This window comes from Xiphophorus couchianus, chromosome 2 (genome assembly GCF_001444195.1).
Source record: "Xiphophorus couchianus chromosome 2, X_couchianus-1.0, whole genome shotgun sequence".
NCBI lineage: Eukaryota > Metazoa > Chordata > Actinopteri > Cyprinodontiformes > Poeciliidae > Xiphophorus > Xiphophorus couchianus.
Window position 1 is genome coordinate 11,397,534 of NC_040229.1, and position 15,110 is coordinate 11,412,643.

A 15,110-nucleotide genomic window follows, 5' to 3' on the forward strand; every position below is an offset into this window, starting at 1 on the left:
TCTAAATGTGTTGGCCAAATGCCCCAGAAAAAGTTCAAAGGGGTCACCAGCTGAAGGGATTTAAAATCTTGGGGTTGTGCATGAAAACCAACATAATTTTAATCCTAATTTGCTGTTGTCACATTTAGACAGGACGGTTTAGAGTTATAGACCAACATCTAAAGCTGACAAGCAGATAAATTCCAGGTGAGAGTTGCTGATCTCATGAAAACAATAACTTTTTTCCAAAGCAAGAGTATCTACAGGGTTTGTTTGAAATGTGTTTCAAATTTTAAGAAAGGGTTTAATTCCTAAAATTTCTTGATAATATTTTTTATGCTTACACTCTTTGTCACTTTCTGCCTGGATGCTCTGGGTTAGCTCATGTCTCTGTTTGGCTTCAAAAGGTTTAATCAACATTGACTGCTTAGGTGCTGGTATAGTTTGATAAGGCAGAACAGTGAGGGAAGTATTGCACTGCCTACTAATCAGGTATTACAGCCAGTTCAGAAAATTTAGAAGCAATCTCCTTATGGCAGAGGTCAAATTATTTGTTTTATATTCAGTGGGGTTCAGGCCTTTTAAATGCTGATCAACTATGCAACACAAACAATTAGAGGGAAACTGTAGAGCAGTAATGTGGATCTTTACAGCAACCTCAAATGGGGAAACTATCCATTAAGGGTTGTCATCGCTGCGAGAAAAACAATTTTCATGACCACGTTTTTCAGTAGGAGGAATGCAGAGAAGAAAGCGCATTCTAAACACAAGTGCTGTATTTGCAAAATACCTTGTCTTTTGCTGTCTCCTCATTGTAGCAAATATGCTGAATGTATGCTGAACCCAAGACCTGCAACGCCGTGTCGTCCTCTTCCAGGTATGAAACTGCAGTGGGTGTATCCAAGCTGTTGATCCTGCAAAATGTACAAACAAATGAACTGAAACAGAGAAAATTTCACCCTGTATTCAACTCTTGCTAGAACAAAACAGAAGTTTTGGAAAGATGATTTGGACAAAAATTTCAGTTGGGACAAATTTCTTAAAAAAAAAAGAAAAATCACACAATGTTCTGCAAATCCCCTCGCCCAACCACTCGTTACGGGGATGTGTGAAATGCGAGTTCTGATTCTGAACCAAGCAGCCACACCCTAAACCCAAACCCAAACCCGTCTTGCCACTATGGAGCCGCCTCCCTAACCACAGCTCTTAGGAAACACACACTCCTGTTAATGTGCTGCATGTTACAACACCGTATTTGTACATCACTATCAGTAATACAGAAGTGATCATCAAATAAGAGTCATCTGAATGAATGAAAGACCCCACCCTGCCATTTGGTTTCCACCAATGTCTTGGCTTCTAAAAAGTTCCTGGGAAAATTTTCATTCTTGAAAATCTCCACATTGAACTGGTTACATTTATGACTTGTAAATTTAGTTAATTGCTAAGAATTTATTGCAAGATAATTACCAAAAGTATAGTTTGTCTGTTTTTATTTGTTTTGCCTGGTGAATGTAAAGAGACTGAGTTACTTCTTGTTTTCTTTAAATTGGAATATTTTTTTTTACATGGTTTCTGAGACTTTTCCTATACAACTGTGGTCAGACTGGTTGGGTCATTGAAGTTAATGAGTTTTGGCAATAAGAAATTTTTCAGACATGAGCTGGTATTTACAGTTCAATTTCAAAGCATGATAGAAACAACTGATATGCACAGGGGTTTTGATAATACAATAATGGATACTTTCCAAGGATTCTTACCCTTGCAGGTGGGGCATGTCTTCCAAATCTGCCTGGCCATAGATATCCATGCCCCCGCCCACGCTTTGAACACTTCTCATAGACGTGGATCGCATCATGCCACCTTGGCGCTGCTGATAGATGTTCCCTTGGGAACCAGATCTCACGGACATTAAAAACCCACCATCCATTCTGTCTCCTCCTGCTCCAATGTTGCCGGAACTTGAGGTCATCCGGGACCCAGACGTGGAGCTCACACTCATCCGGTTACGGTTTGCAATCCTGTTGATAGTGCGGTGGGCTGGGCCTTTAAAGGACTGCTGTTGGATAATCTCTGTCCCTCCTCCTCCCAGACCGCCCCCACGGGATAGAGTGCCACTTATACTTCGACGCGAGGTGGTTAGTACTGGCTCCTGGGTCTGAAACCCAGTCTGATAAGTAATGGTGCCTCCTCCTTGTCTTATTTGGGTGCCGTAGCCGTTCATTGCACTCTGGGAATACTGCTGGTCAAAGGGGCCATCTCGCTCGGAGATCAGGCTTCCAGCATCGCTGTTGTCTATCAGCCACGGATTCACTGTCTGCATGTTTCGCAGTGAATGCACAGATATGTCATCTCGATCCATTTGGTTCTGTTTGATGGAACCTTGGAAACCACCACTGTACATTTCTTCCCGGTAAAAACCTCCACCTCCACCTCCACCTCCACCCACACTCATCCGTTGAAACTGGATCATGTCTGGGGCTGCGGATCGGCTGCTGAATTCTGCCCTGGTGGACACACGAGGACCCTGAGCATAAGGAAAAGAGAGAATGTTACCACAGTTCGATATGGTTACAGAGTTAATCTGTAGTTTCTGGAGGAGTGTGTGCATGAGTTAATTGGTTCTGAGTAAATTTATTTAATAAAATGGTTTCCAAACTTGACTGCAGGAATGTGTTTCAACTGGAAACAACATTCCTGCCCTCTGAGCATGTTGTCTTCAATTCCAGATCTCATTCAGATGTTTAAAATGCCACATCAGGACTGTCACACTCACAGCTCAAACATCAGTCTCACAACATCAGTATATCACTGTTGGACCACCAAAACAGAAGAATTTAGAGGGCAGACTTGAAAACTCAGAGGTAATCACGGTTTACTGTGAAATATCACACATGCTGAATCCTTCTTGACCCAGCTTACCAACACAAGTTTATTTCTCTCATACATCCAGTTTGATGGTGCATTAGACGATCCTCCAAACATTTCAACACAATGTGTGCTGATCATTTTGTGAAAATGCTGCTGAACTCACCAGGGTTTTTGAGCCTGAGTACATGTACGAAGACTTAGGACTGTAACTTGGGCTGTATTTGCTGTATTTCATTGTTGATGAACCGCCGTAGTCTAAAAAAATGAAGAGAAAAAATGTAATAAATAATGTCAACAAATACCTTATGATTCCATCTTTTAAAATCTTCAAAACAGCACTTTTGTGCTCAAGGGATTGAAGTGGACATATTCTCCATCCATGCAGGACCTGGCCAAGTTTAACATCTCCAGTTACTCCTCACTTTGGGAACAATCCTCCATCTGATGCACAAAGATCACAGCATGCTTGAGTGCACAGACTGATTGAATTTTTAACTCCCATTTCAACATTAGACTGTAAAAAATAGTAGGTATGTTGCTACATATTCCCAACAGAAAGAGGCTAAAAGAACAGTTGGTGTAGCTAAAGAAATAACTGATGACCTAAAAACATTGTGTCACTTTCAGAACCCTGTTTTTATCATTTGTTTACTCTGGCTAGAAAAAAAAGAGAAAAGGTTGGTGTCACTTTTGGTCATATGCCAGAGTGAATTTTGCACCCTTTCATTTATTTTGATGAGAATAATGCTAAAGTAAGAGCAAAGGGAGGACAATTCAGGACACAAATCTGTAATTTCTCCCAGAAGGGATATTAAATGTCTGTATCATGTTCACTGGACCTCTTTCACACAGGTTCTAAGGTCTATCACAAAGACATAAAGAAACCTAAAGGCTTTTAAAGAGGAATCGGTGTCCATGAGTTTTATGGGAACATGAATATTAACACAGACATTTGTGATGGTTGGTAGTTTTCAAAATATTTCAGTCTGGTCCTCCAAGAAAATCTCTGTTTTCAGGTAAAATGATGCATTAAATGACTGTAATACTGCTCATTTGCTTCACTAAGAGCTGAGAATATGCACATATTTTTTTTCTCCATTACCAGATCCCTGCATGCCAAGCATACCTACAAGTTTGCAAAACAACTGTAAATCAGTTGTTTTCACTGTGTGCATGTCACAACAGCACTATGACATGCTATAAAATGCTTTGTTTTTAAAGTATCTAGATTTAGTTTTGTCGCGGATGAAAGATATACTGTTTTGGGGGGGAGTTAGCTCTGAAGAGTCTCTCAGAGTGAAAGTTGTCAGGAAAATTAAAAATACTTGTGTCACTAAAATAATTTATTTCTTGAAGAAATGTATGTTTATTTCTAAGAATTAGGATAATGTAATCTAAGCTGTTTGGTTCACTTTTTGAGTTTTGAATGAAATTAATGTATTTTAGTTTGTCTCAAACTATTTTTTGTTGCAAGTTATTGCGAGATTTGCATGCATGTGAAAGGCTGCGAGACTTCAATAAACAGAACGAACAGAATCCTGGAAGCGAGCTACGTGTAGCAGCCTCGTGTCTCCTGTAGCTGTCAAGATATTTGTAATTATGTTTGTAAATTGATCAGTTATGGTGTTTTAATTTGGACGACGAAGAATTAATCTGTTAAAGACCTCCGAAGTGGCAGGTGGCCACGAGGTAGCTTTTGTGAAAGCACATGTTACCTGTCAGTCTGTAAATGTATCTGTATCTAAAGCTTTGTGTTTTATTTTTATAGTTTTCACTGCGTTTAATAAAGAGTCCGTCTAAAAGAAGCTGTGCCAGTGATGCCACTTTGGAGTTACAATACTCAATACATTTTCTGATATGCTAAATGCAAGTACTGCCAGGTTGCACTCACAACAATGGCTTTTGATTGTGGAAGTTGTTACTAAAGGAAGAAGATTTAAAGCTAACCATTTTCAATATCAGTGAGGTGTTTAAAATGACGTCAAAGTAAACAGAAATGTTTAAAAAAAAGTGAACTCCATTTTCGTAAAATGTAAGACTACATGTTAAGAAATTGAGAGAGCATGACGTAAAGCAGAGAGTACATTACATTTTTACAGTTTTATCTCCTTGTAGCTTTCAGTCTCTGCTTGTCATGGAACATGATTTATTTGGAAATGTTGGCAGCATTTTGGAAATCTCATAGTTAAGATAAAAATCTACTCTTTTTAGAAGGTACACATGTGGAGACCATGGTTTTATCAAAGCTAGCCTTAATAACAATTCTATTTGCCTATGTAAGATACTAAAATCAGTTTTAATAAATATAATTAAAAACATTGAATATTTAAACAGTTCTTAAAAGTGGCAACATCATGTATTTTCCAGGCCATTATATAACACAATAAAGTAACTATGTTAACATCAGTTATAAAAATGCTATATATACTAAATATGAAATTTAACACCTTGAAATTGGGCCTGTGTTTTTTAAAAACTCTTGCTCTTTCTGAAACTCTACCTTCATGAATTCACAACATCGCTCCTCTACTAACCCTATAACAACATTTTTACCAGCTTTGCACTGAGAAGTAGCTCACACAATGAGATCAGCAGACGCACAGTTCCACCAGGAGTTTGCTAATTACTGCTGGCTAGTCTATAGGAACTGAGTATGGGAGTTGCGGTGTTGGAAGCTTGGACATTTGGAAACTGCCTCAATGGCAGCGCTCTGTCCTCCCAGGCACTCCAGGTATGTTTTTGGTGAGGGATTAACATTTTAACATGACACAAAGCTCAAAAAAGTTGATTTAACATAATACTGCCCCTGAGAAAAATGTGAATTGATTTAGCCAAAATTGGCTTAAAAGCAAACAGAAAATCAAAAACCAAACAAAATTCAGATTGGTGGAACAATAACTTTTAAGTTGGAACTCTCAAACCAGTTTGTTCATTAAGGTGCACCTATCCTAAAAAAACAACACTTGTGTTGTTACTGTACCAGGCCTGCATGCTCAGTTCTTGTCTGAGAAGCTGTTGTTTTTCCACTTCTCATGTGCCTTAGTGAGAGCCTCCGACATGGCCCCAGGCAAACTGCTTAAAGAAAACAGTTGCCGTAGAGATGACTGACATGTTCTCTGACGTGACCTGAGCCCAACCCCAACAACGCCCAGCACACCTGATAGCGTCAGCGTTTTACAAGCCCACTAAAACACATCATGAATCACCTTCAGTGCCTACTCTTTTTCTTTCTATCACTTGATAGGATTCTGAATGCAACACTGCTGAGACACGTCTGCTGACATACATGCACAGCTGTGTGAATCCTTCCAGATTCCTCTGTGTGTTTTTGTTTTTCCCATCTGCAAACACTTATGCATTCATTATCAAGTTCTCTAAAGCCACAAACCACTGAAATGACACTATTCTGCTCGGTGAGGTTTCAGCCGACAGCTGATAAAATATTGACTGTATGTTTGCCTCCAGGCAAAAGTCGGGGAAGATTTACACTGGCAATCGTTAAGAGGTATATTTTAGCTAAGAAAAACAGAGCACCACAATATTTAGGGAGACGTGTCATATCTCTGTTTCAGCTCAGTTTTTAAGAAACAGCAGGAGCAGCATATTCGCCTGTTGAGGCAGGTACAGGCGACGCCTCTGGGAAAAGCTTAAACCAGTAGAGTGAGTAAAAGCCTCTTTCTGGATCCAAATAACCTGAAGTTTGGAGGTCACAACGACGCAAACCTAATGTCAAGGTGCTCTGCTTGTTCTCTGCTTGTTGGCTGAGAACAGTGACGCACAAGACGTGAAGGAATGTCTCGACACAACAGGCAGCAACAGGCAGGTACGCAGGTTCAGATGGCAGACGATCCTACTTCCTGACACACTTTCAGTTCAATAAATGCATTACATTAACAAATGTGGTGCAACCACCAACTACGGTAGCTCCAAGCATTCAGGAAACCTTTCAACCCACTTCTGGAGATTTTCACAACCACGTGGAAACCAGTCCCACACTGGTGTAGAATATTTCGCAATAACGCTTAGATATAACCGAGTCATATATTTTGACAACATACGTTTCTAACAACACTCATCTCCTGAAGTCAACTCTAAGCTGATGCCCTTTCTCACATTCACACTGCTATCAGGAAACTTTATGAAAGCAGTTCTTGTTGAGGCCTGTTACTCATTAACCACTTGTAAAAGTGCAGAAACAGGACACACTGTAAAACTGCTGCTGTTGCTTCAAGACAAATTAAGAAATTCCCCCATAGGGCTGATGCAAAACAAACTTGAATCAAACAGGAACAGCTATGCTGCAGAACAAAAAAAACAATCAAAAGCTCCTCCCACACAAAGCAGGCAGCCATTTTCAATCTGTCTTTACAGTATGAATTATATAATGGGCTTTCCTGAATCAAAAGAGAAAGGAATAAGATTTAAATTCTAAACCTATGAGTAACCAGATATGAAAAAGTCCCTGCAGCCTCCTAAACAGTTTAATTTTGTTAGTTTTATTATTAACAACGGCAGAATATCTTCTTAAACATAAAATATGCAGAGTATTAAAACTTCCAAAAACCAGAAAAATCATATAAATCATCTGTAATGCCACACTGACCAACTGGAAAAACAAACAAAGCTTTGTTGGCACAGCAGACACTCTCTCACTCACTCTTTTGCGATATTTACCAACTTTAGTCATTTTTAAGTGTATTTATGAATCACAAGAGATTTATCAGATTTAAATCCATGATTTAGATCCATAATTATTATTTTTCAACAACTGCAGGCTGAAAGGTTTAAAGTCAAACCCACAAATAAAAAACAAACACATGGCTGCTTCTTTAATGTGTTAAATTCCTTTGCAACAATCAAAGAGTAATTTGGTTTTGCAGAAAATTCCCAGACTGACGTAAATAGCCAAAATAAAAAAGTACATCTAAATACATTTAAATATTGTCTCTCAATGGTGACTTTCTCTAAATCTAATCCCATGATTCAATATCATTTTAAAGTGAATCACTACATGTTTTTGTTAAGATGAACATTTAAATAAATACATGCATGTTGAGAGGGTCAAATTAGTAGGCCAATAGATTTTGTCTTGACCTCAGGGTCATTGGACGACTCTAATAAAGTTGATTCTTAGCACTTCAAGTCTTACTGAAGTCTTTCCCTCGCCACATTTTGACCCTCCTTGCACTTCGGGAGTTGGTGAAGTTGCGTCAATCGTTCTGGATTTTTGCTTTAGATTTCCTGTAATGTACAAACATTTGTTTGTACATTCATTTGTTTGTACATGCCTGACACATCATGCAACTAACGACAACATACTTTTAGAGAGTGTCACAGATGCATCATTAGCAAAAGAGGCCTGTTTATTTGTGGTAGGAATTTTGATCCCCAAGCAGTCAGCCGTCTGGTACTTTTTTATTGTTAGTTTTTATACACAAACCTGTACCTTACAGATCTGTACAAAGGGATGTTTTACGATCATAAGAAGATGTCAGAGTATAAAGATCAATAAAATAAATTAATTTAGCTATGCTGATCATGTTAATTGCCATGCTTTCGTGCCTTGTCTATCAGCGATGCACACCATATTTGTAGTTATAGAGGTGGATGTGCTAAATCTCACTGAAAAGTTTTTTTAGTTTTTTCCAGCATCGGTATCAGAAGTGAAATTCGTGGATGGGTGCGTTCCTAAGAAAAACATGAAAAGAGCAACAAAAAAGAGAAGAACGTGTTTCACTTAATGATGTTCCAGGTATTATTAACTGAATATAGTTGCATGTTTAGGAAATCATTATAACCCAAATTTCAAAGGAGTTGAATAGGAAGCTTAGAGCATCGTATCCCCAGCTGCAACGTCTCTCTGCCCAGCTTTCTAACCATACGGCCAGACAGAGCTTTAAAGAGGAGGGGCAAAGGCAAATGAGGTGGATTAGCAGTGCTTGCCAAAAGCTGATGGTGTCATCCAGGTGATGTTGCGAAATATTGTCTCTGCTGTCCAAAAATTTAACTATTAGAATGTCATAACAGTCAAGAGACTGTCAAACAGGACAGAGTCAGCCTCTTCAGATTCATCTGTTATGGGAGACCCTTCCTGCCTGAAGCATCACCATCCATAACAACTCTTTGAAATTTCCTTGTATAACATGAGTTACAACAAAATTTAATTTCCCGTTAGGATAAATAAAGTAATTTTGAATCGAAATACATCACCATGTGAAAGTTGAAAGTCTCCACGGTCTTACTTTAAAATCCAATATGGCTGACACACAAAGCTTCAGTGAAAGCTGCATTTAATGCCCAACTATTTATTTGCCTGATTAAAACCAGTGACACCAAACATCATGTAAAATCTCAATCATTTCTTTTAGTGTTTGTTTGAAAAGTACATTAGTGGCTTGTCTTTCTGATAATAGTTAGTGACCACAACAGTTTTACAATCCCACTGGTTACCTAACTCACAACTAGAACACACTCAACTCAGGTCTGACATCATTCCCAGAATTAAGATCTGAGTTTTGGTACTAAAAATGCTGCATTTCTCTAGGATTGACTGCGCAACAGTGGGTGGAGTAACTAGAAAGTTGTGGGTTCAATTATTGATTCCTTTTGTGACATATTGATCACTACTGGATACTTAACTACTTACAATCATATTGAATCAGTTTTAATTATTTTTGGCAGTTTTGATCTTCCATAGAAACTTGTGGTTATTTATTAAAATTCATTGCAATGTGATTCCTATCAGCTGTGTATATTTTATGTCTGATGTGATGTAATGATCTCGCCTAGAGCCTCTTGAATAAACTCCTTCAGTGACAAAGAACACAGCTATGGGGAGGCAGAGGTGTTTTACCTAAACAAAGCAAACCATTGTCCAACTTTTGCAATATCATGTATCCTTCCTGAACAACTTTTATGACTAATGTATAGATATATGACTAATGTCTTCTTTTTGTCCTTTTTATATTGTCTTATGGGAGCTCAAAGTTCAACGACGCAGACAGACAACACCTATTGGTCATAAATTCACGTCTGTGGTCAGATAGCGATTCCAACATCTGTGCTTGCGTCTGTGACTTTTATGTTTAAGTCCAACACCTGCCAGCTCTGAAAATATGTCCTCCAACTGTGTTTTACTTATTTCTTTGAAAGTGGTACTTCCTCTCAAACTCATTAATGTTTTTACCTGACATTGCGTATTGGAAGGCCTTTCCATTCTGACGCGGAAGTGTGCCCTTTTCGGCCAGTTTCATCTTTATCTGCTCCTGGACCCGCCGCGCTCGCACAGCGTCGTCTGACATGGCGCTCCCATTCCCGAGTTGGTTGTCCGACGGGAGAGCATAAGTGGTAGATAAGGTGTGTGGCTGTAAAGTAGAAAGAAAAGCGTTCTCCGATGTCAACATACTCATGGCGGCAGAGTCAAGAGAGAGAGTGTTGGAGTCCAGAACGAAAAAGCGCCTGTGAAGCTCCCTGCTGAGGACAAAAACTGTCCGCTCGGTCCACGGCCTAACCAGCTGCGCTTGTGGAGGCAGACAGACTCAATGGCCCGCTTAGTTGCGGGGGGCGGAGCTACGCAGAAACCAGACACCTGACTCAAAGGTGAGCTCGGGACCGCGTCTAGATAAGCAGCTGACTCAACCCCCCCTAACAAAACACTTCTCAGACAAAAACGCATAACCATATTTTCCCCTTCATTTTCTCTTCGTTTTTCTACAACGTGCTTTTTACTTTCACCGAAACAAAACATTATGAAGTATCACTACTCTCACTTCTGTAAACTTTCTGGACTCACTGCGAGTAACTATTTTAACGAATAAGGCATGAGAGAAACACACGTACATTTTCGTACACAAGTTTTGCTATTCTAATGTTATTTAAACCATTAGGAGATAAAGTGAAGACACCATATTGTCACTGCAACAGCGTTCTAACATATACATTTTCTACTGTTTCTATTGTTAAGTTTTAGTTTAATAGGTATTCTATTGAAAATATGTTTTAAGAATTTTTATTCTTCCTGAATTTGCATTTGCATTTTGGTGCTTAAAATACTAGAATTAGCACATAGCTGTATCTTTTTGTCTGATTGCATAATTTTGAAATAAATCAGATGTTATGATCAGTTTCTCTATTTTCATCAAGTACTGTTACTTTAGCAACTTCTTCCATTGCTACGTTTTACTTTTACTTAATTAACAGTATGTTGAAGTAATCTTACTCTTTCTTGAGTACAGTTTTATATTACATTGTTTCTAATATTTTTAAAAATATATCTGTCTCAAGAAACCAACTTCTTGAAAATAACTTTAAATCTAAATCTGCCAGGAATATTATTATTTAGTCTTTATTATAATTGTTACTCAACATTTTATAACTTTCTGAGAGGAAAACCTGCATAAAGTTTCAGAAAGTTGTAGAAAGATGGTCGTGTTAAATGAAGTTTAATTGCACATGTCAGCAGTTCAAAGTGCTTCACCCCATAAAAAAAGAAAACAGTAACTAATTATGTAACAAGCAATAAACATTACAAAAAATATGTTATGAACTGGAACATATTAACATGTTCCAGTTATTGTGATCGAAGGAAACTAACAAAAGGCAAATATAAGTATCATAATAAGCAATAGCAGAATTTCAGCAGCTTTACTATTCTATTAATTCATGTAATAAAAATTGTTTGCTAAAAAAGTTTAAATTAATTAAGATAAGTTTGTTTACTAATAAGTTATTAAGTTATTAAGTGTAAGTTTTGTCCTTTACAGTGTGCCATGTTTGAATCTCATAAGCAAGAGTCTAAAAAAAACAAACCTTAATTTTCTAATTACTAAATGAGTGACTTTATTTTAATAATCCTGAATCAAAGCAGGAATTATATACTGACAAGGATTTATGGATTGTTATTGTTAAGCAGCATATAAAGAATAATATCATGTATGATATTTATTTCTAGCTTTAAGGAAACCTTCCCATCTTCCACATTTTGCTTAGGTGAACATCAAATTATCTACCTTACAGCACTTTTATGTGTTTTGGTTATTTATTTTTAGACCTGCCAATTTATGTTAAAAATAAGGCTAAGAATAAGAACAACAGATTTTTCTTTAAAACTGTTTGATGTTTTCTGTGAGATTTTGCCTCAAAGCAGAAGTTTGGCTAAAAACTTCAAAGTGTAGATTCACGTCGTAGTTCACATCCTCCTGTAAGAAACTGACTTGTAACAGGACAGAAAACAAGCTACTTAATAATATTAAGAACAATTAAAGACAAGTTTACATTAAACTTGTGTGATGTGAGCTAAAAGAGCTTTTGCTAAAAACCTTTCAAAGGTAAACAAAGACAAAGGCGTGTCAAAGAAGCCAATGCTTTTGATTAAAAATGAGTAATAAAACAAGCTACTCTACATAATGATAGGTAAGGCATTTTGTCAGAAAGCATTTCTTGCTCTCAAAGGTAAGTAAAAAAGGAGAGTTTGCATCTACTCCAGCTATTATAGATTTTGTGTTATAGATTGAGTAATTGTGAAATATAATTGGGGATTTAATTCAAAGTTAACAAAACTTTATTATATTTTCTATTGCAAATATACACAGTAAAGAGAGAAACTGATTCACCAATTGGTATTATAAACTGAATTTGACAGAATATAAAAACTTGGATCAGTATTAAATTCAAATCTGTCTGTATGATTTGATCTTATGATGTTCCTTTGTCTGGAGATTTTCCCTGTTTGTCCTGCAAGGGGCCTTGAGACGGCTAAATCATTTTATAGATTTTGATTCAAATTTGTTTTCCAAAATTCTTTTTTTTTTTTTTTATCTCCGCAGTGATTTCATTTTAACAATTTAAAAATTAGCCTTCACTCATCCTAAAAGCAGCAAACTTGAACAATATGTGTTCTCAGTGAAAGTTTCGGTCTGTCGTATTTGATCCATTCAATTCAATTGTATGTAGTTTATTTACATTGCACCAGTTCACCACAATGGTCCTCTCAACCACTTTACAAGATAAACAGGTCTTGTTCATTTCCACTTAGGTTAAGGTTACCTCACAGCACGAGGAGAACTATCCATTCAAGAGTTAAATCCAAACTGGTGCTAATTGTATGGGTGCACTTTGTGAATGCAGCAAAATGACTTCCTTCTGTGTTGCAATATTTGTGTGTGTGAATATTGTCACAGCCTTGTTTCACAATAATTCTGCACCGAGAGCTTTTTTGAAGTTCCACATGAAAGGGTTTTTAAAAATACTAAATCAGGAGGAAATCAAATAAAACTGTGAAGAACAGACGCCATGTTAACAGCGACGGGCGAGTTTTATTCTACGGGGAATGGTAAGCTGATCTGCTCTAGGTTTTTTATTCGCTTTTCCCCCCAGATTTATAGATTTTCAATGTTCCATTAACATATTACTAGTTTGTATTGTGCTGCAGTAATAAAATTTTACCTGAAAACAAAGTTTAGTAAAACAATTGTTTTCCTTTCATTTTATTTTCTTTCCCTCCCCCACTTTTCTTTTTTGCAAACTGTCAATCCTCAGTTTTTGCTGAAAGGCTGTTACAAGGTGTGGCACTGTGGCACTCTGTTATTAAGCCCAAGCCGCACCTTCGATTTATTTGTTTTGTTTAATTTGAACATAGCAACAGGAGGTATTGCCTCTAATGCAACAATGTGAGTAGAACAACATGTACCACTCGCATGTTGTTGGATTCTGTATGTCTGTGTTGTGTGAATGGCAATTTTTGAGTTACAGGCATTAAAAATACAAAATTGAGTAAAAGCAAATACTTTTTTTCTGATTAATACATCTTATTGATTCTAACTGATTTGTTTCCATTGTAACTTGAGGTATTTCTTTAATATATATACTCTTGGACAAATAAATAAATAAATTTAAAGCAGGAACTCCAACCAACCAAGATGTTGTTCTGCTTTCAGTTGTTTTTTCAAAGCGCCCATCAACTGAACTGATCTAAGTCTGACCTGAGTGAGCAAATTTTCTCACGGTCCTTCTCAATCATATCAATTTCCCAATATTTATGTGAAATGCATTTATTAGTCTGATGTAATATTCTCACTTTCCTTTAGTAGCAAGTGGAAAATTATCAACATGCTCACATGTCCTCATGACTCCTGAAAACATCAATCAGTGCACAATAAATCCACATAATGTAGTTCACCCAATAAAATACTGAAATAAATGAAGTTATCAGTAACATTCTAATTCAATGAACATAACTATATATGCACAAACAATTTGCAAAAAGCAGGTTAAGGCTCAACAATAAGAAGCAAATGCATAAAAGTCAATCCTAGGCCTCGGGTCCAAAACTGCAAGGAGGGAAAAACTTGTTAGCTTCAAACTAACAAGTTTGAAGCTAACAACTGTGAAAGTTTAGACTTACCATGACCTGTGAGTGAGACGTTCTCCTCTGACTTTCACCTGGACTGATCTGATTTTGTGGGTGTCAGAGTATTAAAAGTAACAGTAAATGAGTAAACGCCCTCATTTTAATTAACTATCCTAACCAGAAGCACAAAAGATGAGTCACAGACAGGTATGACACCATGGGGTGTGTTGGAAAAAGAAGAGGAGCGAGCCACGCCGTCTGAGCGATGATGATGATAATGAGCAGAGAAACACGAAGACAGATAACGCTCTTTCACTTAGGCTGCTCGCTTGATCTCATAACATCAATCTCTATTAAACAGGAATATGATAGAGATATCGTCATATTCAGAACAGAACTTATCAGTTGTTTTGTTTTTTGGTAGGGAAGCAGATTTTTCACGATTACTTATTTCCGCTATGGTGGTGACTCAGTCAGGGCGGCAAATACTCAGAGCAGAAGTTCTACTGAATATCAAACCGTGACGATTTGGGATTAGAGTAGAAATGTGACTCAAACCAGCTGCATTTGTCAGAATCAGGAGGGTAACGCAATGAGAAAATCCTCTTCTGTTTGCTGTGTGAAGTATCAGCAGCTTTCCTTTCACATAAAACAAAGCTGAAGCTATCAGAGAGCTACAAAGACATACAGATACTGAGAGAACCAATTACCCAGAAGGCATCATTTATCTGACGGTATCTGTTATAAAGGCTTAGAGATGACAAAATGTGTCACATTCAGTTGTAGACTTTAGAGACCATTTAGACAGTTCCACACTTAGCTTTGCACACAATCACAATCAGTTTTCATGCAGCTACTTGTAATTTTACTACAGGGTCCAAGATCAGACTGCAGCGCGGCAGCCAGGAGTCTT

The 15,110-nt window shown here is 37.5% G+C and overlaps 1 protein-coding gene across 2 annotated transcripts in view; it reads right to left on the reverse strand.

Moving 5' to 3' along the window:
- The window catches only part of pkp3a (plakophilin 3a), a 21,406-nt gene extending 7,025 nt beyond the window's left edge, over positions 1–14,381 (reverse strand). The window contains exons 1-5 of one of the 2 annotated variants that reach the window (XM_028031579.1): positions 14,252–14,381; positions 10,037–10,214; positions 3,014–3,105; positions 1,740–2,506; positions 770–893 (exon numbers count right to left, since the gene is read on the reverse strand). In XM_028031579.1, the coding sequence (XP_027887380.1) occupies positions 770–893; positions 1,740–2,506; positions 3,014–3,105; positions 10,037–10,214; positions 14,252–14,254 (1,164 nt within the window). In that variant the 5' untranslated portion in view covers positions 14,255–14,381. Of the gene's footprint in view, positions 1–769; positions 894–1,739; positions 2,507–3,013; positions 3,106–10,036; positions 10,380–14,251 lie in introns of those variants that run through there. The other variant, XM_028031571.1, reaches the window with a different exon arrangement.
- Positions 14,382–15,110: the final 729 nt, after the last annotated feature.